This window comes from Amia ocellicauda, chromosome 19, assembly GCF_036373705.1.
Source record: "Amia ocellicauda isolate fAmiCal2 chromosome 19, fAmiCal2.hap1, whole genome shotgun sequence".
Lineage (NCBI taxonomy): Eukaryota > Metazoa > Chordata > Actinopteri > Amiiformes > Amiidae > Amia > Amia ocellicauda.
Genome location: NC_089868.1, coordinates 15,531,869 through 15,559,699, shown reverse-complemented (window position 1 = coordinate 15,559,699; position 27,831 = coordinate 15,531,869). Strand labels below are relative to the sequence as shown.

The window sequence follows — 27,831 nt, the reverse complement described above, 5'->3', positions numbered from 1 at the left end:
GGGTTATTTTTGTTCTAACCACACTTTTTATGTATTGCGTGACTGACACGGGTCACAGAAGAGACAGCCTGACTCCTGAAAGCGAGAAGCCGAGAGTTTCTTGGCATGGAAAACCGAAAGCAGAGAGATCGCAAAGAGGTTTTGGAGAAGGGCGGAGGAGAATGGGACTCCCCCCACCCCTATGCTAGTGTGGCCTCCTGTATCAGCTTACAGTACTTGCAAACACACACACAGCTGGGGCTGCAAGACAAAATCAGGATGTGACATCATTGACAGGAAAAAGGGCCAAACTTTTTTTTTTCTTCAGTTTCTCCTGCGAAGTGGAGTTGGTGACTCCTGCTTGCTTGTGTGGAGGGAGATTCCATTGCAGTTAGACAGCCCTAACACGTCCAGATCGTCTCAGTCTCAGGAGGACACAAACAGAGGGACAGTGGAAGTCTCTCAAGCCGCTCCCTGCATTCCGATCTGTCTCCTCTGGGATACTGGCCAGGTACAGCATGCAAGTTATCAAACAGTTTCATTTGAATTAGTTTATCTGTGTGTGACTTATACGTGATCTAGTTACTCACACTTACTAACCCTGCTTGATGTTTTGCTTTAGTTTCCAGATGCTGTGTCTCAGTATAGGGTTTAAATGGCAGTTTGTGTTTGTCAGACGTTTTTACAGGGGCTTCCACAGATATTTCTAGCTACGCTCACCCTGCAGAAACAAGCCTCCACCTTAAAGTGTTAAACCCCCTCACCTCAGAAAATGTAGAAGGTGCGCTCTGAGTAACAGAATTCTTGTGAGTCTTTCACCTCAATTTGTGCCTATTTTGGCTTGTTATTCCCAGGGTTTCAGAAATAAATATCTGAGATATTTTGGGCCGTGAAGTGCTTGTGGAGTCTTGAACCGTGAAAACAATACAGAAAGAAGTGTCATGGCATTGAGTAATAGAGGCCCTGAGTGGCTTAACCTCCACAGTCTGGCCAGTTTTATGACTCATTTGTTGCACAGTGAGATGGTCCCTGCGCCTGTCTGAGCACAATAGCTGCTGTGGCTATACAGGCATGCAAAACTACACGTCTGTAGGGAGGGACACACAGGTGGGAGACATTTGGATGGGGGACAGTTGCACAGACGTGAGTCGTGACAGTCTAGATCACAGAGGAGGACCAGTTTGATAAAATAATGTCATAAATACCAAGCGGCTTCCAGGATGATCATCCATTTCCTTGAACTGAGCTGCCTTTAAGAGGAAATGTTTTGCTTTCGTTTTGCTTTTCGCAGCTTCTGTTCAAGGAGTTATACATTAAAAGCAAAAGATTGTGAGTGGTGTTATTAACTGATTTTGGTGGCATGGGGGCTAATATGTCTATTCTGTAGAAATGAAGAATGCAAGATAAACACAGGAAGCAGTTCTGTGTGAAACAGGACATGGACCACATAGATGTGTATATATAGACGTGCCACTGTACAGGGCTCCTGAGTGGCTTGAAACACTGGTTTAGCCCTATAATCCAAACAGCTGTTGCATCTGGACTTCGTCATACCTGACTCTGACTGGGATTCCTGACCGAATGGTGTGGGCTGAGACCCACTGTGACTGGGAGGGCACAGATGACGAACAGTTCATGATTCTGAATGGGGGCGAGCTGAAAGATAAGCTGCAAGTAGACACCTGCCAACGCATATCAGATATCGCCTGTTCCTCCACAATGTGCTTAGCGTTCTTTAGCTCTGTGATAGTCCCTTATCTGTGCAACAGGTCTCTGCATTCTTGGTTATTGAATCAATGAATGCTGCGGCATGCCGTGCTCGAGCAGATTCAGCGTCCGGATAATCAATCCTGGGAAAGGTTCATCCACTTGAGAACAGGTCACTGCCGACTGATCTGCTTTTCAAATCTCAGCAGACGTGTTATTTTAAGTAAGAAAATCCCAATTCTCAGTGCCGAATCTTGTATCTAATCGCTGTTTGTGCTCTTCTGTGCACGTAGTTAGTTTTCCTTACGGACTCAGTGGCTCCCAAAGGTGTGTGACCGGTTTTAGGAAAATGTTTACAACAGGTTTATTATAATTGGAGCACATGATTCATCCCCTGTTTGGACGTTTGCATATTGTGTCCCTTAGTGTTAGGTTTATTCTAATTTGGGTGTACATGAGGTTTGGGTGTGTTTAATTGCTTGCGCTTTGAAAAGCTTAAAGTATGTTATTTGCAAACCATTTTCATAAGGTTACAATTACACACAACATATCCATATTTTGTGTCCTCTTTAGGGAGGCAGTTTTTTCATATTCAAAAGACACATGTGGTGACACTTTGTAGAAGCTAATTTAATAAACCAGCCCTACTGGATCTGTGAGCATGTAAAATATTATCTCAAAACCTTTTGAAATGCAAATTTAGAAACAAATCAGGCCAAGATTAATGTCTATGCACCACATAGACACCTTTTTCAAATTCTGAACCATTTTTAATATATATATATATATAATATATATATATATTTATATTTATACGCCTCAAAATTGGCTCTTTAAAACCACCCATCACTAACGCAGGAGGCTGGCACACATTGATGAATGAGGTTTTGTTTTTCTTGCTACACTGACACATTGCTATGGACTAACGTGTCTCTAAACGTGGGCATGTGGGTATAAAGCTGCTATAATTTTGATTTAATTTCAAGTCAGCATCAAAAACAGCAGGTTTTAATTTCCCCAGGGTTAGGTATGTTGTGTGGAATAGCAGGCTATATAGTGAGCTGTAGGGCCGCGTTATACTGATCATTTGATTCAGGGGCTGAAGTCTCGGGTTCAAGTGCCGGATGACTTTGAGAAACTCCACTGCTTTTGCTGTTGGCTGAGGATGTCCTCGGAAAGAGTTGAGAGGAGCTGAGTTTCCTACAGTATTTTCTCTGTTTGCTCCAAGTACATTTATCAATCTTGATGAGATTTTTTGGGGAAGTCACATTAGCTGTATTTTTAGTTGTTGGTTTTCACAACAACCCTTGTTACACTCACTATATAACGTGAAGCAGGCGTTAATGAAGTATCGATTTGCTTTGTTTTTTCACATCACCTTCCCTGGTAATGCTCACGGCCAGTGTACTGTCTATATAATATGTTTTATAGTAATATGTGTTTCCTGTTTGTCCATTATTTACCTTTTTATGTTTTAACTTTTACTACATCTTTGCTTTACTGTCATTTTACTTGACACGGACAGATCCCGGCTTTCAGATCCAAAGGTCGATCCCTGTTCAGAGCAGTTTTCAGTGCCATTGGACTATAGTTCAGCACTCTGTTTTACTGGTGCTTGACCTGGCCTGACATCATGATTTTTCATGATTAGCAGGTGAATCATCTTCAAAAGCTGGTGACTCACCTCTGAAGTGCAGTAGACACAAGACCCTTATTATTGAGACACACACTGTTATCAGTTATTAGTGGATTTGTCTAAGAGTTGACCTGAGATCAGAACATTTTATTAGTCTATGCAAAGTTAGGGACAAGACTTTAATTACAAGGGCAGCACCGTCAGTTTCTGAATCCGATCGAGTCTGTAACATTTTGTACATTTTTCAGAAAAAACATTCTATTCTCCTACCGTCTCTGAATTAGAGATGAACTACCGTCGAGTATTTTCTATAAGGCCCAATCCTGTGTAATGGAAGGAAGTGCGTACTCGGCTATAACTTATCTCGGGGCAGCAGATGTGCGCTGCTGTGACAAAAGTCTTTACACTGGGATCCTATCTGATGTGTTGGAATGAGAAAGAATGTAATTTGTTCCAGACTCCATCTGACATCTGAACCACATTGTGTAAACAAATATAATAACATATTTCACATCTTAAAGGAAAAGGCGCTGAAGAAAAGCAAAATAAACAACAACCTAAAGTCTGTGGGTGACAGGAAATGAGACGGGGCTTTACGTCAGGGTTGCAAAGACTGAAGTCCAAGATGTGTCTTCACTAGTTAATCTACTTCCTCTGTCCTCTGCACACTACCAAACAATCATCTTGGGGGAGGAAAGATTGCACAAAGCCATTGTTCTCCAGAGACTAATAATGAACATATAATCTAAATAGGAGGAAGAGCAGAGGGTCACACAGAATAGGACTGGCAACACAAGTAGATAAAATAACAATGCGGGCAGCAGGAGTGACTCTCCTGAGTACAGGGAAGTGTTGTCATGTTGTCAGATGGTTTCTTATATTAACACGGGGAATCCCGAAGGGGTACTACAACACTCATCACAGTTCTCATCGCAATTTGCTCCTCTGTTTGTACAGAAACATGTCCCCAGACCAGTTTTCTGCAGAATGATTAATATGCTTTTGTGCATCTGGGGGATGTGTAGTTCAAGCAGATTAGGAATGTGCCAATCAGCTGTTGTAAGAGAAAGCGGTCAATCAGCTGTTTTCGGACTGGAAACTGTCCTGAAACTGCCAGGGATACAAAAATGATTGTTTAAAAAGCATCCCTTTTAATCAATTATGTAAATATATTTTATTGTTGTATATATAATATATAACTGAGACCATACAATGAAACCATCTTAAGAATCAGCTGTGAAAATGCTTCCCTGGTTATTCTGAGCTTCCGAAAACAAATTATACTGATTGGCTGGTTTGGTTTCCCTGGTTTTAACCTGCAAACGTCATTTAGATGTTTGTGGAAGATGAAAAAGATACAAATATAACAACTTTTCTTTTTTAAATATATACTTGCCCTTGAATCACTACTTACTGTTCCTTTCCATTCCAACAGCAAAAGGCCACCCGATCCCACCTTCTGCTCCCAAACTGAGCTCTGCCTCTTGAGGAGAAACCGAGTCCTTCAGTGGTGCCTCCACAGAGGACTGCATTGTCCTGCACAACCTCAACAACCTTGTTTTGCTAAAGACAACCCCGCCATTCACAGGATCCTAAAGGTTTCCCTAACATCCACGAGAGCTCCCATCACCCCCTTCCCTCCCGGTTACAGGAAAACAAAATGGCCCTGTGTCTGGGACAAGTCTTCAGCAAAGACAAAACATTCCGGCCTCGGAAGCGCTTTGAGCCGGGGACCCAGCGGTTCGAGCTGTACAAGAAGGCCCAAGCCTCACTGAAGTCTGGGCTGGACCTGAGGAAGGTGGTCCAGCTGCCCGAGGGGGAGAACATCAATGACTGGATCGCGGTGCACGTGGTGGACTTCTTCAACCGCATCAACCTCATCTACGGCACGGTCAGTGAGTTCTGCACCGAGCGCTCCTGCCCCATCATGTCCGGTGGCCTGCGCTACGAGTACCGCTGGCAGGACGGCAACCTGTACAAGAAGCCCACCAAGCTGCCCGCCCTGCAGTACATGAACCTGATGATGGACTGGATCGAGACCCTCATCAACAACGAGAACATCTTCCCCACTCGAATAGGTGGGTGAGGAGCACAAAAATTTTGCTCGACACTTCTGTTGTGTATCAGGGTAGGGATGGGGGGGTTTTGTGGAGGTGGGGCAGCCTTGTATGTGCCTTTCACTTTGAGCTAGGTCTGGCAGTTAGGAAGCAAGTTAGAGGCGCCCTCTGCTGGGGATAAGCAGCGGTGCAGGTGAATTATACATTTCAAGAAAAAAGCACCAATACTCACCTAACAAGTGAGCATGTATTGAGTCTATTTTAAATGCTGGCAGCCTGAATTTGAATGCAAGTTCCCCTATCTCTTGGGTTCATATTATACTCCCAACATAATCACACAAATAAGAAGTGCCAGATAACACGCCAGAAGTAAATTGCTTTTAAAAGTCTCTTGCGTCAACAATACAAAATCATCAGTGACAGTCAAACAGTGTGACTTCTCTCACTCCACTGCAAAAACGGCAGACCGGAAAGTGAATTTGTGTGTATTTTCATTTTCAAGTGTCATTTTGCAAATATGTAATTCATATTTCTTTGCAGTTGCTTCCCTTCAATTATTGACTGTGTTTAAGAACATGTGTAGCTCCAGACAGAACATTATTTTATTCAAAGTGCTGTTCAGTGTTTGCATCCTCCTCACAGCCAGAGGAAACCAACGGGACGCTTGTAAACTGTAAACAGCGGGATTGAATGGCGCCGTCAGGGTAATGGTGTCAGAGATAACTCACTATGCTGTAACGCTAAGTTTGCAGTTTCATATTGGGTCCAAAAAAAAGGAAAAAAGAGCGCAAGAAAAGTTTGCCACAGTAAACGTATTCAGGCTAAAGAACAGAGGAGAGAAATACAGATGTATTGCAAAGCTGTTGGGCGGTGGGGAGTCTGTCTTGGCTAGCTGTGTCTCTTCCTGGCAGTAGAAAGTCCTGCTGCAGCCAGGATTACCCGGCACGGTTCACCCAGGGGTTAATTACACCATGACGCTGACATTTCAAACAAATCGTCTGGATGACAGGAGATGAAACCTTAATGCCAAACCATGGCGCTGCCTGTCACCTGGATTTCCCACACCCCAGCGCAGAGGCCGGAGACAGGCGATGGCTGGCATTTCGGGAGATAAAAACAATCGTGTATAAGCAACCTTGTGTGGAGAATGTATTTCCCAGTTGACCTCAGTGTTGGCTTATGGAGGATAAGGGATAGGGGGACAATGTGTCTAAAAAATTCAAACACAGGTCTTGATGAACCAGTGCAGAACTCCTAATCCAGTTTGTCCAAAAATGCCCTACTGAGAACACAGGCAGATCTCAGTGTATACCATTTGGGAGATTGCTGTAGGGTGTTTGTGAAGCTGTACAGGACACACCATGAAAGTACAGCTATAAGTAGAATGAAACCAGTTAAATTCATACAGGACTCAGATTCCTCATCCCTGCTTGCCTGTGTTTAATCAGCTGAGAGGTACTGTTTGCAAACTGTGATTATGTATGATTATGCATTTCAATTATCTCAAAAAAATGTATCAGACAATCTTCATGGGCGAGTTTTTGAATGAACTTCCTTTTATTTATTGATTTCAATACTTTGCTGAGGGTTTAGTGAATTTGAGTATATGCTGACAGGATGTCGTTCAATCCTTCAGGAGTCCCCTTCCCCAAGAACTTCCAGCAGGTGTGCAAGAAGATCCTGAGCCGACTCTTCCGCGTGTTCGTCCACGTCTACATCCACCACTTCGACCGCATCTGCAGCATGGGGGCCGAGGCGCACATCAACACCTGCTACAAACACTACTACTACTTCATCGTAGAGTTCAGCCTCATCGAGCACTCGGAACTCGAGCCCCTGGTGAGTGGGAATGGCGGGCGCACGGGCAGGGCAGTCTGGGCCCGTGGCTCTGAAACAACCTACGTTGAGAGATACACCGACTCAGTATGATATAACAAGCCGTTGCGATGCTCCTTATGCTCAGCAGCTCGGTTATGCTGATGAGGGCCGATGGGTGAAAGTAGGACATGGGTACGGGTGAGGTCATGTGCTGAACTGATCAAGAAAATAGGCTGTCTGAGATGCGATGATTTGAAATCTGACATGTGGGATTGAGGAGAGCGTTGAGAGCAGCGAGGCGTGCCGTACTGCACGCTTTGTTCACAGCAACGTGATTGTTGGGGTCAGGAGGGCACAAGGGCTTTGTCGGCGCAAGGGCTTTGATTTCCGCACTGTAACGAGCTCCTGGCCCATTTGTCCTGGAACGAGGGGCATTCGGGGGGTTTTGAGCAGAGGTGGGTGATCCCTCCTGTGATCGTGAGCTCAGGGAGAAATATTCAACATAAGGAAGGCAAAGAGAAGGTGCCTGATGAATTATTCAAAAACCTCTCTCCGGGGCTGATGATGCAATCCCAGTGTGATGCGGCTCTCTCGGACTCAGGCCAGTAGATTGTGCTGCTTTATTTACAAATTCAGATCAGGTGAACGTATATTGTGTTATTTTGCAATCATCAATATTGCATTATTACACCATAATTATTGTTCTGTATCATGTTTTACAGTTGTTGGGTATATCTTAAGACACTGGGGTTACATTTAGCTGCTTTTAGTAGTTATTCAGCCAAAACACTTTGACTGAACAACAGTCTTTCTATTATTTATTAATATTAATTTGTATGAGAAATACCATGCCCCAGAAATATTCAATAATTGAAATTAAATACTGTTATTAAATACTGTTCTGCACATCTGTATTTACTGCTGTTGTCAGTAACGTACATTTCTGGGGTAAGCCGTTCTTATATATTTTGAACAATGGGATGATGTTGTGTACAGTCTATTGAAACAGCAGCGAATACTACACAGCGCTATTTCATTTCATTATTATTGAAATATTTCTGGAGCGAGGCACCTTCATTGGCAAAACCCTTAGCACAGTCAGGGTGCTTCATTCTGAGAAAACCGTTTGCCCCAGAAATATACCATACAGACAATAAAATAAAAGTATTTATTTCAGGGGCACTGCGTTTTTGATTTCGATAACTCCTGTAAGCAACTGGAACTCACTTTAAAGCTGACGGTTCAATGTTCTGTCTTTTAATGTTAGTTCTCCACTTCCTGATCTCAAGTGTAAAACATGCAATGATACAAAACACTGATAATTATTGTGAAAAAATGCAGCGTTATCTCTGTGGTGCTTCCGTAGTTTAGCCTAAACATCTTGCATGTCAGGTGATAATATAATCTATGAGCAGTACAACTAAACAGTTTATGGTTTACAGATAACAACTTAGACATTGAACTTGTAATCGGCGTCTTCACACATTCTGCTCTGAAGGACCTTATTTGCATGTTTATGGCTTATATTTCTTTTGCATATAACTAAAAAACTAAATAAAAAAATCAGACTATTTTTAGTCTTGTCATGAGACCAGTCTCAAGTAAAATGAAAACGAGGCTTGGATGGCTGTTTCATTTATTTCAGTCAAAGCTGCGCTCACACACATCAAGACCACGGCCATTAGTGTGACAAAGCAGCTTGGAGATTGTCTTTCTCACAGGAAGATCAAGCGTGTAATTAGCCGGCACTGGCTGATGAATACTACTGCTCTGAAGGGTTTTATCAGACTTGTCACTGACGCATGGGTATGTAAAATGAAATGCTTCACAGCGTGTACCCTGTGTGTGCTGTACAATTTAAACTGCACAGTTGGGACTGCAATGTCAGAAGGTCAGGCTGGGGATTGCTGCATCTGCTCAACACTGTGATCTCTCTGTGGGTCTTTCCAGAGCTTTCTCAGTGTTCAGTGGGAGTTATATTTTAGATAACTGACAAGTGACTGTACCTGGAAACCATTGACACGAAACTACATAAGCATCTGGATTTCAACGTTTTCCCTCTTTCTTCATTGCTTAGTCCATATAAAGTCTTGCTTGTTCTCAGTGATTTTTTAGTGAGACAGTCTTCTCACACTGTTCCACACTTCTTAAGTCACTTTCCCAGACCTGTTCTCCTCTTTTGTTACGTTCTGGGAAGCTTTTGGAAGTCAATCAAACGGCAGAGTGACATCAGCGACTAAGCTGCTTAAATTGTCGGCAACATGTTGTAGATTGTAGGACACATAACAAACCATCTGGAAAGCCTTTTTTGCTATTAACGTGATATTTCTGTAGCACCTGTAGTACAGTGTACTATAGATAGCAAACAGCAGAACTGGACATTTTCTGGCCATAATCATATCCTGCATATTTCATGCCCTAGGCTGTCGTCATTATTATTAGAGGTCAGTGTCTCGTGTTTGGTGCATGGAGAAACTGTGCCGCCAAACAGACAGCTGGCCTTTTCTGCGGAGACTGTTTTAATTAAAGGAGTCTTTCGATAAAACCTTCCTGTAGATAAGGCCCCTTAACGCCTGTCCCTCACTCATTAATATTGGAGCCGCGTTCATTAACATGGAATTAATGTATTACTTCCTTGTCTCTCCCGCCCCCAGACAAAGAGCCGATTAAGCCATCGACTGAGTGAATCGGTGATTTGTAACGTGCGGGATTTTCTATTGTTAACCTTCATTCAACCAGGAGGTTCCTATTTAGATTACAGTTCTGTTCATTCAAAGTGACGTTTGTTACAAGCTTATTCTCGCAAAGTTGTTAAACACAAGTAATTGTAAAAGTGGGATAAAACAGACAGAGAAGGATGTACTTCTGAAGATTGAATGATATCACCTGGAGTGAGATTTGTTTTCCTGGTGGTCATTAGGAGGCTGTATTCATTTGTACAGTTAACCGTTTGTGGGTAAGAGGAGACATGGTTGATCAAACAGGTGATTTCAGTCTTCGTTTCAGACACGTATTGTAGACAATTGAACATGATGAAACTCCTCTGTACTGAAAATCCTCATCTGTCGCAAAGCCATGTATACAATGCCTATTATAACTTTATTATGTTTAGTTTAATCATCTTTTATAATTGCAATGTTGCCCACGCTGTAATAATCATCGTCTGCTCCAGCATTTTCGGCAATAAAGTCGCATCTTAGCGTCCTGCCAGCGTTATCAGAAGAGCTCTCTTGATTCAAGCATGTACACATCCCCGAGGACGGCGAAGCTGTATCGGAAACGATGCACCGTCACAAACTCCTCATTATTCCTCTAATCATGCAATTACAGTCACCCACATCATTAAATACTTCTTCTCAGTTTGATAATAATAGCAAACAATCTTGTCCGAGATCTCCAGGGATAATTGAACTCAAAATAAGATAAAAGAACACAGTCGAGAGGACTGTACGTTGGGGCTTGTTTGGAGATAATCAGTGGAGGAACAAAGACATCCTCTTGTAACAAAGCCTTTCATGCCAAAAGAGAGTGTTCGGAGGGTCAGTGAACTGCCCCATTGATGACAGGCTAGATTTGCTGTTTGTCTCTGATATGAGCAAGGATTATTGATTTATGCGTCTCGCACCAAGTCTAGTGTCACAGAGGAACTGAACTCAGGCTTGTTAAAGGTATCTCTACATTCTCTCAGTCTAAACTGATGACCCAACACTTCATAAACAACCACACTGATAAAAATAGGGAACACCTGCAATTCCTCTCCTCCCTGTCATTCAAATGTACATGATCATTTAAAATGTGGATGATTATTTGAACATTTTATTGTAAATATGGCCTAGCAAAGCGTACATGAAGTGGTATGATACAAATTATCTGATATATAGCAATGTGTGTATTATCAGTTATCAGACATATCTCACTGTATCTCCCTTTTTATTCTTTACAGAAAGACATGACTGAAAAAATCTGCAACTAACGCTCAGCAGGAAGCGCACTGCTCGCCCTCACATTTCAAATGGAGCATATTTGTTCTGCTGGAGATGATGGAACAACCGTCAGAATCCTGAGTTTATACTCCGGGACTGTGGGGGACTGATTTGTCGCCTGAAGAGATACTTGACTCTTGCATGGCTCCAGATCTTCCTGTGACAACCTTTCCAGACATATATTTGCTTACAGAGAAGGGACTTGCTCTGGAACCTCTGGTATTGCACCAATAGCCAGGGCTCTTGCATGCTCACTTACTTCCTCATCCGCCGAGATAGTCTAGTTGTCTGTACATCAGCCCTACTTCGTCTGAGCATGTTTTTTTATTTATTCACTTTTATCTTTGCATGGGTTTGATCTCTTCCTGGGATAAGTAGTGTTTTGTACATGTAGCTCCCTTTAGGGACCATTTGAGCCAGTTATAAAGGAACAATACAGGACAAACCAGGGTGATGACGTTGTCCTTCCTCTACGTGTCACAGAGCCACAGCTGGAACACAATTCACTGATGCAAATGCAATGAAATAAAATGCCTCCAAACCCGTAGCTTTTAATAACTACCTCAGGTAGAGAAGACTTGTAACCAGGCCCCTCTGTGACAATGAAGCCTGTACCACTTTGACGCAGGAACTGAAGTTTCTATTGGCAGCTGTGCTTATTATAATGTCCTCCCCTTGTGTTTCAGGGCAAACATATATAGAACTGACTTCAGTTTGGCAATAATGTCACTGGGCCACCTTACACACACAAACAATTCAACCAATGGATGACTTTCAATACTACCCTCTCTCTCTCGTATAAATTACACCAGCACATGTTTTCTGTAATTTATTAATGTTCTTCTGGGAACTTATATTACCCTCTAAGGGACTTGGTTATACAAAGATACAAATCCTAGTCTACATATCGGTAGTCTTTGTGGTCTGTTTCACATGTGGCACATTAAAAAAGCCCCCTCCAGTCAGTGTCTTCCAGCACCAAAGAGAGACACTTTTGAAACAACAGAAAGCTAACTGTAAATAGTTTGTTCTGATTTAAAACATAAAACACTTTAACGTTTTGCATTTGTTATCAGAAAATGTATTTTAAAAGATGTTTTTTTTTCCAATCAATAAAATTCATTTATGATATAAAAACAAACATTTGGTTGCAGGTTTCTGATTTGTGGGTGATTTACCCTGTTCATGTTTGCATTTCTCACTGTATTATGCCTTCAGTGAATATTGTGTTTACAGTTAATGTTAACCAGGTTGTATTTCCTTTGCTGTTGCTGACCCTCAAAGCACACTGAAACAGCCACTTTTCCTTTTAGTGTGGTTGGTGCAGAAGGCTTCACAGATTACTTTTCTTCTATTGTGATGTTTGTAGGTATATCATAAGGTTTTCTATGAACCATATTTCCTAGGACTGAACCTTGTCTAATTCCATCTCTGGCTGACTGTAGAGCATTTTATCTCATGTGTTCAAGCGTGTAAGCCTCGAAACCCATTTCCCAGGTCCACTGCACAAAGCTCTATTGAACTATTGCACTGCCAAAGTTTCATTCCTCTACTTCCACTGACATCTTTGTAAATATAACTGCAGTGGGTGAGTGAACAGAGTGATTCGTACAGTGTGGATCTACACAACTCCATAGGCTGCAAAAATATTGAATCTGCGACTGAATATAAAGGCCTTTTGTCTTTACATGTTTGCTGTAAGAAAACATCCACAAACAGAATTTTGACAAAAATTGTGATGGAAAAAAAAGAAAAGTGAAGAAGACAATGTTCCGGTCAAGTAAATAAATGAATTATTAGGTCACAGATATTTGGCACATTGCTTGATTTATTGTGCACAAGTGAGTTAGCAAACTGGATATCAGTGTAATATATAGATCTGTCATTGACAGTACTTTCAATCAGGACAATTAATGCAATAACGTGGCATTTATTAGTAGTAACAAGCATTTACATAGACATTGACATTGGTCTCACATTCAAGGGGGCCCTGCCCGCCATTACTTTTAGCAGCACTTGCATGCCTGACCAACTTCAGCTTTGGGCAGGGGACTGTGCAGCTGCCACTCCCCCTTGACACGGGAGCCAGGACGCAGGTGGATCCTGGGGAGGTGGTGGGGATTTCAAAAACACGACAGGGGACGCTGTTTTGTGTGAGTTTATGTACCATTTGTTCCTACTCATTTTCTGAAGCAGCCAATAGGCTTTTGCCCACTGAGTTCAATTAAGTGAGTTTCCTGCCTGAACCATTGCTTTGCTTAATTTATGGTCTACTCACTGTGGAGTGAGGAAAATTGATTATTTTGTATTTTCAAACTGCATTTGAAATGAAGCCTTTATTGACATGAAGCCATTGGTGACTGCTGCCCAGCTGTGTGGGATCACTGCAGTTTCCTCATCGCCTGTGACCTCACCTCTCTCCTCCAGACACCACATTATCCTACCCACATCACAGCTGCATTACAGTAACAAGTAACAAGTCAGGCTTCTCTGCTGAAGACATTGTAGAAATCTTTCTACTGCATGGGACTTAATATAATCACTGTGTCTCGCCAATGGGTAATAACATGAATTTTAACAGCCCATGTACTAAAGCAAAGTCTGCATTTTAAACCTATTCCTGACAAAAATGCATATGATATTCCATATAAAAGTGTATTTCAATGCACTGAATGTACCGGATTATAGTTTGCAATATCCCTTCGTCTTTTATGTGGTTAGATTCACCTAAATGTAGCTATTGTAAGATTTTAATTTTAATCTGCTCTCATTTTATATGATCCCTATTATACAGCATTGTGATTTGTTTGCATTCTGCATCTTAAACATATATGTTTTTTTCTTATTTTAAAATTTATTTTTCTGAACTAAAGCAAGAGTTGATCTCTGCATGCATGTAGGAAACAGAGGGTGTCAATTAGAGGAGTCACCTCTAACTGGAGTGAGGTTGTTAGTGGAGTTCCACAGGGATCAGTACTAGGGCCTTTGCTTTTTCTAATCTATATTAATGATCTGGACTCTGGGATAGTTAGCAAACTTGTCAAATTTGCAGATGATACTAAAATAGGTGGCTCAGCAGATACAATCTTGGCAGCACAGGCTATTCAGAGGGACTTAGATAATATTCAGTTGTGGGCCGACACCTGGCAAATGAAATTCAATGTGGACAAGTGCAAGGTAATACATGCAGGTAACAAAAATATCCACTATAATTACACTATGGGAGGTACAGATCTAGATGAAGTAACGCATGAGAAAGACCTAGGAGTCTATGTGGACTCTTCACTTTCTCCAAACAATGTGGGGAAGCAATAAAAAAGGCAAACAATATTACAATATTAGGGTATATTGTCAAAAGTGTAAAAGTGTAGTGTGCTTTGTCATTTCCTACAAAAGTGTAGTGCAGTAATGTTAAGACTGTACAATGCACTAGTTAGAGCTCATCTGGATACTGTGTACAGTTCTGGGCTCCACACTTCAAGAAGGATATGCTTTAGAGGCAGTTCAGAGGAGAGCAACCAGACTTATTCCAGGTCTGAAGGGAATGTCCTACTGAGAGACTGAGGAACTGAACCTTTTCACCCTGGAACAGAGGAGACTACGTGGGGACTTGATCCAAGTCTTCAAAATCATGAAAGGCATCGACCACATCAAACCAGAGGAGCTTTTCCAGATCAGCAGGGACACACGCACCCGGGGACACAAATGGAAATTGGGGTTCAAGGCATTCAAAACGGAAAACAGGAGACACTTCTTTACACACAGAGAGGCGTCACAATCTAGAATAAACTACCCAGCGATGTGGTTGAAGCTGAAAGTTTGGGAACATTTAAAAATAGTCTGGATAGGATCCTTGGATCACTTAGATATTAATGAACACCAAACGAGCACGATGGGTTGAATGGCCCCCTCTTGTTTGTAAACTTTCTTATGTTCTTATGTTCTTATGCAGCACAACTGAATAATCCCTCTATACATTTCTAATGTTATACATCATCAAAAGGAGAGCTTCCTCCTGAAACATTCCCTTTCGATGTTAGTACAGACTGTAGGAAATAATTCCCTCTGGAAATTGCTTAGAATTCTCAGTTTTCAACATTCTTTAAGTGGGACGTCTGTGCAGTCTTGAAAATGCATTAGATGTCTAACTTTAACATTAAGTACTTTTCCTTCTTCTTCTTTTTCCTTGGAAAATCATTTTGTGGATATGCCACAGTCCTGTGAACTGTTCCACAGAAGGTGAACACCCAGCCAACTTTACATACTTTACATAGTTTCTCATGGTGATGTGGGATCCATAGCGTTCCTGGACAAGAATAGACAAGCCAGTGAGCTTGTGTACAAAGTAGCTGATTTTTGCGGAGCTTATATATTCATACGGTTACGTCTGATCTGTCTTTCCCACCCTGTGGTTACTTACTTAATGGAAATACAAATCTCTATGATTTTGGAGGTTGTTAATAGATATTTGTTCACAACACAACAACACACACACACACACCCTAATGTCTCACCATGTGTATGTAGTGTGTGGGAGTATGTGTAAATGTATTTGTGTAAACGTACATATTAATTCAATCATTTCGTAAATAACCTCACCTGCTTTAATGACTAATTTTTCCCTGATTCATTACTCAGGAAGCAGACTGATGCGTACATTCTTGGTTGCATGTGGGAGGACACGTCTACAGGTTTGTTTGCATTTCTGCCCGTGAGATCTGTGAATAGGTCAGAGAATGTGGCAAGTGGTGTGGTCAGGTGTGTACCATTTGTAAAATAACACAAATAACACAATATCTCTATCACATCCCAAATTCCTATAATGTTGAATAAATAGTATATGTACCACCTGAACTTCCCTACAATATAATATTGGTTATAGTTTGTATTTATAAGCTCTTTAACAGGTCTATGACTAAACAACTCCTTCCTGTTCAATAGCTACTGCCCAGCTTCCAGGGTGTGTCGGCTGCCCTTCCCAATATGGCGGCGCACAATGGTCACGTCGTTTTCTGCGCATGCGAAGATGGCGTCCCAGTGCCAACGGGAGCGGGGACTGTGGAGTGGACTCGTATGTTGTTGATGTGGATTGGAAGATGGCGGAGGGACTGAAGGCGGAGTTAGGCTCATACGGACGCAGTTTTCAGGTTTGCGTAAAATTGAATTATGCAAATGAATTAGAAAAGTTCAAAAAGGACGATATGTTGTTTATATAGTCAACCATTTTTCATCATCCAGCGTCTAGCTATGCCTGTGCTTTCTAGTTGAGTTCATCAGTGTTGTGCCGCAATACATCACTATTCATATATAGTTGTATTCATTGTTCATGATATATATATATATATATATATATATATATATATATATATATATATATAATTACAACTAGTTTTATTCGTGTTATTTAAACTTTTTAGAGAGTCTTTGGATATCATCATTATTAATAATCATAATAATACAACTATGAAGGATCGCTCAGTAATACTCCTGGAGATAATATTAACATATGATGATGATGATGATGATGATGATGTATGGCTGTAACTACAATGCAACAGGCAGACTTCAAATGAATAACTGGGTCACTGATTCAACTCATCTAATAAAGGCCAGAACCGTGCATAAGCTTCCTCAGCACAAATATCGAACTCATTATAATAGTTGAATCATGCATTATGACTGAAGCAGCGGTGTGTGCTCATGTATGAATTGTGTGTATGTTTTATTCCGTGTTTTGTGCGTTGTATAGACTTGATCATTGGCTTCTCGGGACTTAATCCGAAGTCATGCAATCGTGGTTGCATCAGACCAATACTTCACATTTTCTTTTTTAGCTGTGTCTGTATTTTTCCTTTTCTGGGACCTACACAAATATAAACACCCCATATAAAAAGGGGTGTTGAGTGTATCCGAAAATGCAAGTGTCTGATCTTCTTTTCAAAGACAAATATATGAGATTGCACCATTCCTGCTGAACAGGGCGAGGTGACACGTTTGACTTGTTGCTCTGCTTCCACATGCGACCACAGAGGACCTGGACGCTGCATTTTTTACTTCCTCCCCGCAGCGTTTTTGATCTGCTGACGTCATGCTTTGTCATTTCCAGCTGGCAGAGATGGTGAGACAAAGTCAGATTGCAGAGCTGCAGGTGATCCAGTGCTCCTTCCAGGTAGACACCCTTCCTCTCTTCATGTCATGTAACAGCAGTTAGGAGCAGAAAAAAGATCCCACCCATATTGTAATATTCATTGTAGTTCTATGTTTGACACTATTATGTATCTGTCAGTCATTGACCCTTTCTCAATATCTGAAATTGGCAAACTGCTACCAAAGTATGCTAAAAGAAGCACTATGAATGGTGGGGAATTGAAATAATGCCATGTTAACCACACGCCTAAACCACTGTGAAGGGGTGGGCCCGCCCGCCCCGATTTGAATACACAAGAAAACGTTTGAAAAACCTCAAAACCACAGGCCTCTGTGAAGTGCGATCAGACAGAAACCGGTTTCCTTGAAATCTGTCGTTTAAAAAAGCATCGAAGACAAGACAGTCGAGAAGGAACGCATTTGAAGTTCAGAAATTGTAATTCGAATCTGAGGACAGTATTTATTTTGTAATGTAAGTATTTCTGATTTCATTAAAAAAAAAAAGTGTTTTTAATTTACATTTTTTGGATGCTATGGACAATAAAATCTTTAGAGTTCAAATTCAATTATTTATTTCAGGGCACTGTTAAATTACAAACTCTGTAGCTTGAGTACAAATTAAAATGAATGTATGTTACAAGTGTAGTAGGGAGATACTTGGTTTAAGATTTTGATATTTATTATAACTTTAAGTTCTGGAGTATCCCATTGTGACCTGTCTGAAAGTAATTAATCATTTTGAAAGTGGAAGTGAATCTGTCTCTGGGATTTTACCAAGCGCACTTCTGATGTTCCTCTTTCCCATGAATGTATTTCGGGACCACGTATGTGTGTGTCTCTTAGTATAACTTGCTATCTGCAGTGTCCTGATATTCAATGTGCTTCCCTCTTCTAGCTGCAGAGCAATTCCTTGGCCTCAGTCCCAGGGGGGGACAGCTGCATGGGGCAAACGCCCCCCACCCCAGAGGACCTGTCCTCTGGGACTCGCACTACATCAGGTAAACACAGTATCCCTTTTCCAAATTAGAAGTGTGTTTCAATGTGCACGTGCCGATTTCCTTTGATATGATTTGGAATAGTTTTTGATTTAAGGAAAGATTGAGGATTTTGTAGTCTATTACATTGTGATGATGTTGACACTAGAAAGTGTTGAATGTTACTCTTTTTTGATTTTTTTCCCCCTTGAAATATTAGACACTGCTCTGGTAAGGGAAGGTAAACTTTGGCGGTACACTAGGTAGGTTTTCTCTTGGATCAAATAGTTTTGATTCAGTGGGGATTGGCTTAGATGTATAAATCATTTGAGCAGTGATCATTCTTGTTCTTTTCTGGTTGGAGATTGGGACTTACTCTAAGTAGAAGAGCTTAGGCTTCTACACATGAAGGTATCTTGAGCTCCAGTGTACCTAAACACCACCCCATGGAGTATTTCTCATTCGCTGCTTTTCAGAACCCCTTTTTATTGTCGCAGAGATGGGAAGCAGTCAGCCGCTCAGCATTTCAGATGCAGGGAAACGAAAGAAGAAGAAGCGGAGAACGAGAGCCACGGATAGTTTCACTGGAAACTTTAATGGTATGGGAACTTAAACCTTTTATATGAAAACCACAGTGAGATTCAGAGTCACATCACATTAGTGGATCATCAGTGTTTTTTGTCAGAGCTGGGTTGTGCTTCAGCTGTGAACCTGAGTCCTTCAGAGAACCTGTGACTATACAGGCTTGACTCTTCGGATGAGTACTCTGCTATCTAAAGTACTGCAGGAGTTCAGTAATTGCGCTTTATAATGTTTCAACTTTAGGAGTCGTTCCTTCTTTGTTTTCCCAGACCTGTACAAGCTGACCGATGAGCTGCTGGGACAGGGAGCCTATGCTAAAGTGCAGGGCTGTGTCAGTCTGCAGAACGGGAGGGAGTTTGCAGCCAAAGTAAGGGTCCAGTTAAGATTATTTGCAAATTTTCTGTTAAATTTGTCTGTACTTTGTCTGTTATCTGAGAATAGCTGGAGATAAATGGGTTAACCCATATATTTGTTATTTAATAACATATCTGGAAGGCTTGCTTTGTTTTTTTTAGAATCTATATTGATATAAAACAATATTGTGTTTCCTGCCCCACAGATCATTGAGAAGAACGCAGGACACAGTCGAAGCCGGGTATTTCGGGAGGTGGAGACACTGTACCAGTGCCAGGGCACCAAGTATGGCTTAGTTTTAATTGGGGTAGAAAAAGGGTGTGGCTCTATACTTTAGCTGCAGTGCATTCTGCTTAATTGCAGATTGCATCGTCAGAATCTGTTGTTAATATCTTAATCTTCAGTCTGTTTTCATAACAGATTTAAATCTAAAAACTTAAACCCATTTTAGCATAACTGTGACTAAGCATTTATCATTCTTTGTCATGGTTAAGGGAGAGAATGGAAGATATCTACTAATTTTCAAAGTTTGTGTTCTACATGGATTTCTTCTGGTGAAAAATGATATTGCAATTGTTTCCCCCCTTATGCTTTAAAAAACATAAAAATTCTGTTTTCATTTTTCTTTATTTTTTAAATGCAATCAAACTTCCATTAATGCTACTCCATTTTGCCTCAGGCAGACTGATTTGCAGTTAAACACTAGTAAAGATGAATTACCCTGCTGTGCTTTGTGCCAGCATTACACATTTTTCACATGTTTGAAAGCCACAAAGCAATTTAAATGTATTTATTTATTTGTTTTAGGAATATTCTGGAGCTGATAGAATTTTTTGAAGATGAGACCCGGTTTTATTTGGTGTTCGAGAAGTTGAGAGGAGGTACAGAACAGCCTTTTTTTCAGAGGGACATTTTTTTATTTTGTTTTATACTTCTGGATAAAGATCTTGGGTGTTTAATTGATTACACTAGTAGAATAATATGGTAATATGTTGGTAATTGTAATTTTTGGCAGTGTGTTAATAATTTAAGAAAAATACAAATCAGTCTGTATTGAGTGATTAAGAAAACATTTCTATAAATGATTGATTTTGGGGATCCATTCTGAGTCTCTTGGAGGACATTGTGATGTAAGATGTACTGATTGGACTTAGCCTTTCTCTCTGGTTCATTGACTGTAGGCTCAATCCTGACGCACATTCAGAGTCGAAAGCACTTTGATGAAAGAGAAGCCAGCCGCGTGGTGAGGGACATCGCAACGGCCCTGGATTTTCTCCATACAAAAGGTAGGACTGGGACTAGTGTTGAGCCAGCAAAAAAACTAAAAAATAACAGATATTGAGCACTTTACAGCTGTAGATCTCTTTGTGATAAGAACCTGATGTATTTAAATTTGAGTGCATGTCCTTGTTCACAGCAATTCTTTAAGAGCTTTGGGACTTGCTGTTCTCTGTTGTCTCATTGATCTGGGTTACAGAACTGTGCAAAGGCTCGAGGGCGTGAAATATCTTTTGGGCTGTCTTGTTTTGTGTTTTAAACCTCTTTTCCACTGAAATTGAAACATTTATTTTGTAGGCATTGCCCACAGAGACCTGAAGCCTGAGAATATTCTGTGTGAATTCTCCGACCAGGTAAAAGGCTTGCTTTGCTTGGTTTTACATGGTGCTTTCCTTAGGCCATGAAATTTAATTCTGATGCCTGACAAAATGTCTGTTATGTTGACAAAACATACTCTGTCACTCCTGAATAATATATTATTTAAAACATCAGTCCCCCTGAGCCTTTTGAAAGTCCTGCTTATAATTCTGATTGCTAATATCGGATGTTATGGAAAATGCACATCAATATTATTGTTATTTAATTTAGGAGGAAGCAATCTATTTTTTATTTTATTATTGTCGATAAATATGTTCATTAATCCAGATCAAATGCAGCATCAGAGAGGAACTAGTTGTCTAGATTTAATTGAAGAAATTGTCCTTTGATATTTGAAATAAGAGTTGTTTAGAAGCTTAGTTTTGGCTAGAAATGCTTTTATCCTCTTGATGCCCCCAGGTATCTCCGGTGAAGATCTGTGACTTTGACCTGGGGAGTGGAGTAAAGCTGAGCAGCGCATGTACCCCTATAACTACCCCCGAACTGACCACCCCGGTGAGCCAGCCAACTAACAGCAGCTTTATACTGTATTATTCTGTGTCATACTTATTGTTTTTGTCAGCCTTTATTTATAGATATCAATTCACAAAAAAATATTGCATGACGGTTCCATTATTGAAACCGAACAGAGCACACTTACTTAGCATAGGAAGCTGAAATCAATGTATTCGTTTAGCAATTAAGTAATGTGTCGTCCAAAGCTAATGGTGCGACGGGTCTTTGTTTCAGTGTGGCTCGGCGGAGTACATGGCCCCCGAGGTGGTGGAGGTATTCACGGACGAGGCCTCTTTCTACGATAAGCGTTGTGACCTGTGGAGTCTGGGCGTCATCCTCTACATCCTGCTGAGCGGCTGCCCCCCCTTCACCGGCCACTGTGGCACCGACTGCGGTTGGGACCGGGGCGAGACGTGCCGCGCCTGCCAGGTCAGCCATGCGTCACAAAATCCACTACACCAGTCTGCCTTCTAAGGAGTTGTCTGTCCTTCTTTTCAATACAAATTGTGATTACAAGAGCATATTAGTTAGTGTTTTTAACATAAGAGGTGATGATGGCTTCTCTTGCTCTCTCTCTGTAGAACAACTTATTTGAGAGTATCCAGGAGGGGAAGTATGAGTTCCCGGAGAAAGACTGGGCTCACATTTCCCAGGGTGCCAAGGACCTCATTTCCAAGCTGCTTGTGCGAGATGCCAAACAGAGACTAAGTGCCACCCAGGTCTTGCAACACCCTTGGGTGCAGGGGGTGAGTGTACCTCAACTATTGCCAGATTTCTGTTGGTAAAAAGCAATGCATTGTTGGTAATTTAGGGTACAGTCAGACCTTGTTTTGTAGTATAATAGATACAATACCTTTTCTATGGATCGCTAAACTGTTGAAGTTCATTCCGTGGTTTCCAAATTGAATTGTCAATGTAATATGTTTTTTTCCGGAACATAGAAATGCTTGCTTCAGTAGGTTGCAGATATATTTAATATTATTCCTTGTGGCACCTTGGCCTTTTTAGGCAGCGACACGTTTTTAATAGCTCCATTACAGATTCTGTGATTGCTACCTGACACCCCGGTTATAAAGACCTGTTCATTGCATGTTACATAATGCACTTTCTAAAACAAGCTGCCTGGAAAATTATAGCTTTAAAATAAGTTGGACTTTTGTCAGGTCACCAATTACCCTCTTTAAGCTCCCTCTCTTCAGGTCTGCTCCCTGTTTACTTCGTTATCCACAGAGAAGGCCGTCTGTGCCCCCTGAGCTCTCTGATGGTCCGTGTCCTTTTTTCTTCCAGAATGCTCCTGAAAGAGGCCTCCCTACCCCACATGTACTGCAGAGGTGAGCTACCAAATTATCTTCTGCAATGAGATTACAAAGACCCCGGAGAGCGAGAAACAATGGCGTTTTGTATTAGCATTAAAAGGAAACATCGGCGCACAAATGCAGCCATGCAAGAATAATGTAATCGTTGAGAACATCAGTGTAATGTCATGTTTGCTTTCTGTCCCTGCACTCCAGCATGACTCATCACTTTTTAAAGCCAATTTAACACGTTTGGCTGTCTGCCGCTAATAAGCAGCTGTGTTCATTACGGTGCATCAGTGTCTGGATGTTGGAACTCGTTATGTTTTTCAGGCAAAAATGTACAGTCAAATTTGCAATATTTGGTAAACGATGCAACTATTTTTAATTGAATGCACATCAGAAATTAATTGAAAGCCCTTTGCTCTTTCAATTAACGTGTGATGTGTAGTTGATGAAAAATACAATAGTTGCACGCCATGGAGCAATAAACTAGATAAGACTTCAAGGTAAGATGTGGGAGTTCAAATTGAATGGCTGCGTTGTGTTAAGGTTTTACTTCCCAAGTAAATATTTTTTTCTTGCTCTTGCATTCAAGATGTTCAGTACAAGACGGTGTTAGACCAGTTGACACCCTTCCAGTATCAGCAGTATCTGGAAGTAAATCGCGGAAAATGAAAGGGCACAGAATAATTTGAGATAACAGTGTTAAAGATGCTGTTTAATGGCCTGCAAATGTCATTTTGACAGTTTTTGCTCTTTATATACATGGCCTTTGTCAGATGGAAGATGCTGCATTGAGGTGAACTGAGCTCTAGACTTTAATACAAAATCTAATTAACGAACAGCTGGATTTAAAAGGGCATTGCATTATATGTCTTTGTGTCATTGGTAATAAGTTTAATAGCTGTATCAAAAAGCACAGAAATATAACCTTTATTTGCAACTGCTTGATGGTGTAATAGATTATCAGGCAGATGCATTGGCAATGAACTCATGTTCCGAGAACATTCAGCCTAACTGTTCAATTAGGTTGGTTATTTAATTTCCGTTTGTAAGGAAATAATCTTATATGGTATAGAAAACTATCCCTATCATCCCTGTCATGTTTTACACCATACGAACACAAACATTAAACAAAGATCACTGCAAGGGTTTTCAAATACATTTTCCATTAAGCAAGACGCATGTTGTCAAAGACCGGCTCGTAAAATCTTTATTGATTTTAAAAGAAACTAAGAAGCATCTGTTTGACTTTTATTTGAATCTTTGTCATGATGAATGTGAAATAGAAATATACATTGCATAGTTGGCCTTTCTGTTCTTGTGCTTGTGTTTTCCTGCATAACCATTCAAACTTGATATTGGTCAGATTGTGTTTCCTACATTGACATGTGACTTGCTTTGTGATGGTTTCAGGTAACCATAAGGTAGTGAGTAATATGTCACCCTGGGTAAGGGGCGACTGCTGATCAATAAACAATACTAATCATATATACACACTTTTAAACAGTCTCGCTTAAATCTTTCACAATTAAAGACACGTGTTTGATGATGGTCTTTTTTTCCCACCTGCTCTACAGGAAAAGCAGCACCAAAGACCTCACCCAGTTTGCGGCGGATGCCATTGCCTTTAACCGCCAACTCTCCCAGCACGAAGAGGAACGCGAGGACCTGACCACCATCGTGTGCTCCATGAGGCTCTCTCCGCCCTCCAACTCCCGGCTGGCCAGACGCCGGGCCCAGACGCACGCCCTGCGAGCCGAGGACTTCCAATCGACCAGCGAGGTGTCGGGCGGAGGCGAAGCCACTTGATGCCCCTCACCGCCCCGCCTCGCCCCGCCACATCCGGGCTGGTTCTAGCCTAGCTGTTTGACGGCACTGTAACATGTTGTGCGAATGCTAGCGTTCACCTGGTTGTGCCGGCCAGTGGTAAGTCTATTGCAGGTCTTTATCTTCTCCTCACGGTATCTCTTGTGCATTTCAGCCCTGGTGATAAATGAGCTGAAACTTCCTCACCTGGGAAAATATATAAAACGTATGCTGTACGTACAGGGCAGTGAATCAACTCGGTATTGATACAAATGACTTTTAAAAGCTAAAGCAGCAGGCCAGAATCAGATTAAGTAGGCCGTCGTGCTGAAACGCAATTCAAGTTGCTGGTAACCGATCACTTACTGTATTATTATGTTTTTATTAGCAGAGTAACAGGCAGTGACAAGGCGTTCATTGTGCGTAATCTCTGGATCCCAGGAATGTCATGATCGCTTGCCTCTAACCTGCTTATTTTTATAAAACTGTGTGAATGCGATATTGTTCTGAAAACGAGCTGTGAATTGGGCAATTGTGCATTAATGGTAAGTGAGCATATAGCAATGAGAAATATGTAGCCTTGTACAGGGTTTGGGGTTTTACATTTGCAACTATTTAAAGACAATGAGACGTTTGCTGCTAATGTGGTGGAGAAGTCAGGTTTAGAATACTAGAAAATAATCAGATTGTGCTCTTAAAATCGGTTTTAGTGTTAACCACTCAGAGTTATAGCTCTTATTTTAGGAAAGTCATTTTAGGTTTTAAAAAGGAAGGTTTTCCTGTGCCCTAAAATGGTGAGTCCCAGATCTTAACTGTTTTTATTTTATTTTATAATTGTTTTATACAGGTTTATTGGATTTATTTATTTTTAACTTGACTTAAGAAAACCTTTTCAGCAGAAACATAACCAAAAACATCAAACCAAACAAACAAGCACTTTAATATTTTTATATATTCTTTGATGAGCCATTTTGCATTTTATCCTGATGTTTGAATGTAAGTAAATAAACATTCATCAGATATTTTAATGATTTCTGTTGGTATTCTTTGAAAGGGAAATGAATAAGTAAGCCAGTTGTACTTTAGGCGGCAGGCATTGTCTGTCTATTTAAAGTAATATCTTTAAACCTGCGAAGGATATTATACTGAAAGGACATATTATGTACTTTCACCAATGGACTGCAAGGTTTATTGCCAAAATCCTTTCATATCAGTGTTGGATAAATTGAGTTTCCTCCAATATATCTAGTGCTTCAGTATCCTTTGGGATAAAAACAAAACACAATGGACGTAAGTGTAAGTTGGTACAATTATGATTTGTATTCCAGTGTGCACAGAAGCCAATCATTGAAATAACATGCACAGTACCTCAGTATTGCACAAATTAAACTTTGGCTTCCTATTAAAAAGATGCTTTCCAACAGATTTGATTTTATCTACTTCAGTATTGTTTTTATATTTGCCTTATCACTTACCCAATATCGATTTTTGCATTGTTTTATATGTATGATACATGACTGCTTTCGGTGTAAAATATTAATATTTTGTTAGATATTCTTAACGTGAAATCGAATTGACTGTACATATTACTCCTGCTCTCTCTCTCAATATGTATATATTGTATGTGGGTCAAAGTTGTTCAAGACATTTTTGCAGGAAAGGAATTGTTCTTAGTTTCCAGTCTTTTATGTATATATTTTCAGGGTTTCTTTGCTATTCTTTTAAAGCACAACTCATCAGGGTTTACCATTTGCTCATAAACAATTCTCTGAAAACTGAGGCATTAAAAAGTTGTGGTGTTTTAAGTGTTTCCCCGTGTGTTAAAATATCTATTGTGTGTTCATCTGAAGCTTGTCAGTCAAGTACTGACCAAATCAGTGGCTGGTGTTGGTGAATTGTATCAGTACCTGCTGATACATTAGAAATAGAGTACATTTATCTAATGGGAAGAGGTAATGGATAACGTTGTTCTTCTTTTTTTGTTTCTTCCTTCCTTCCTTCCTTCCTTCCTTCTCAGGAAATTTGCCATTTTGTTTGAACAAATATGAAAACCTATTTGATAAGGAATTCTGACTGTTTTGCACAGTACTGGGAATATGTTTTAAGCTGAACAAATTGACTATAATAATATCTAAAATAAGCTATTTTGGAACTGTATAGTAACCTAATGTTTGCCTTTTAAAGTTAGCAATACATTTTGAGTACATAAGAGAGAATTTGTTCCTTTAGAGCAGGGATTTTCAAACTGGTCCTGGAGTATCCCCTGCCCTGCTGGTTTTTGTTCCAACCTAGGTCTTAATTATTTAATTGAATGGTATATTTATTTGTTAGGTCAATTAAGGATTCAATTAAGCAATTAAGACCTCGGTTGGAACAAAAACCAGCAGGGCAGGGGGAACTCCAGGACCGGTTTGAAAACCCCTGCTTTAGAGAGTACGTTCCTGAGTGCGTTACTATTTGTAGAGAAGCTGGGCTAAAATGTGTTTCTCATATTTCTGATTTCCTTTTTTGATGCTCTTTGTTTGAGATACAAAGAGTAAATTATCTTTCATCATATAATACACTGAACTTACATGTCCAGCGAATGAACTTGGCTGAACCTTCCCTGAACTTCAGATGTTTAAATGCATTCTGTATTGCTGGGACTTAGTGGGTGGTATTTATACGATTTGGGAGTATGATTTTCCCCTCTCAGAAGACTGTTGTGGTTTGAAGTGGCGATGTAGAATTCGATGGCTTTTATTAACGTTTTCAACTTCCATCTAGACGACGTTGTCATCATGATTTGTGAGAAAGATAAGGTTAGGCCCTTTTTTCTTTGCAAAGACTGATTTTGGTTCATGTGGATCCTTAACACAGAATACATTATGCCTAATGTGATGCATTTCTGAGATGTTTGTATGCCTCTGTGGAGCTCACATTAATGTTTCATTTGTTACGTTCTTGTGTGTAGGAATGAAAATGGATGCTCTCTTTGATTTCTGACTGATTGACCTTTTCTTTCTCTGTATTAAAACGTTTTAATGCAAGATGACTGGTATTTTTCTCATACCTTCGGTCCCATTCCTCGGCAGATTGATGTTGGTCATCTTAAGAAATTTAGTTAATGAAAAGTACTGAATTACACCAAAACACACTTCCAGAAATTATAATAAAGTATTTTTTGAAGTTTCATGTGAGATGGGTTTGCAAAGACTTACTAAATTGTTGTAAATGTTGTGTGTGTAAAGCGCCTTAAATGACTAGTTATGCAATTGACAAATGTGTGGACACAGAACACAGACTCAATTGGATAAAGAGCTGATGCTGATGATTAAAATTCAAACTAATTATAGG

General features: G+C 40.5%; 2 protein-coding genes across 3 annotated transcripts; both read left to right on the top strand.

Annotated features, from left to right (window-relative positions):
* The first annotated feature begins 225 nt into the window (after positions 1-225).
* Positions 226-12,321, top strand: mob3c (MOB kinase activator 3C). The gene is made up of 4 exons (XM_066692235.1): positions 226-490; positions 4,758-5,400; positions 7,016-7,218; positions 11,141-12,321. Exons 2-4 carry the CDS (start codon positions 4,983-4,985, stop codon positions 11,168-11,170), a joined length of 651 nt encoding a protein of 216 aa, XP_066548332.1. The 5' UTR covers positions 226-490; positions 4,758-4,982; the 3' UTR covers positions 11,171-12,321.
* Positions 12,322-16,227: 3,906 nt separating this feature from the next.
* mknk1 (MAPK interacting serine/threonine kinase 1) lies at positions 16,228-27,524 on the top strand. Of its 2 annotated transcripts, none has more exons than XM_066691915.1 (14): positions 16,228-16,327; positions 17,287-17,349; positions 18,223-18,325; positions 18,799-18,900; positions 19,153-19,250; positions 19,443-19,522; positions 20,045-20,118; positions 20,419-20,523; positions 20,813-20,868; positions 21,293-21,388; positions 21,623-21,817; positions 21,970-22,134; positions 22,676-22,719; positions 24,267-27,524. In XM_066691915.1, exons 1-14 carry the CDS (start codon positions 16,277-16,279, stop codon positions 24,496-24,498), a joined length of 1,464 nt encoding a protein of 487 aa, XP_066548012.1. In that variant the 5' UTR covers positions 16,228-16,276; the 3' UTR covers positions 24,499-27,524. The 2 variants fall into 2 exon arrangements, with proteins under 2 accessions (XP_066548012.1, XP_066548011.1); XM_066691914.1 differs by having other exon boundaries at positions 18,778-18,900.
* The last annotated feature ends 307 nt before the right edge of the window (positions 27,525-27,831 follow it).

Coding starts and splice junctions, on each gene's coding strand:
- mob3c (XM_066692235.1), top strand. CDS start 4,983: ATGGCCCTGTGTCTGGGACAAGTCTTCAGCAAAGACAAAACATTCCGG. Junction 5,401..7,015: donor CATCTTCCCCACTCGAATAG/GTGGGTGAGGAG, acceptor TCAATCCTTCAG/GAGTCCCCTTCCCCAAGAAC. Junction 7,219..11,140: donor ACTCGGAACTCGAGCCCCTG/GTGAGTGGGAAT, acceptor TATTCTTTACAG/AAAGACATGACTGAAAAAAT.
- mknk1 (XM_066691914.1), top strand. CDS start 16,277: ATGGCGGAGGGACTGAAGGCGGAGTTAGGCTCATACGGACGCAGTTTT. Junction 18,326..18,777: donor TGGGACTCGCACTACATCAG/GTAAACACAGTA, acceptor GCTGCTTTTCAG/AACCCCTTTTTATTGTCGCA. Junction 22,135..22,675: donor AACACCCTTGGGTGCAGGGG/GTGAGTGTACCT, acceptor TTTTTCTTCCAG/AATGCTCCTGAAAGAGGCCT.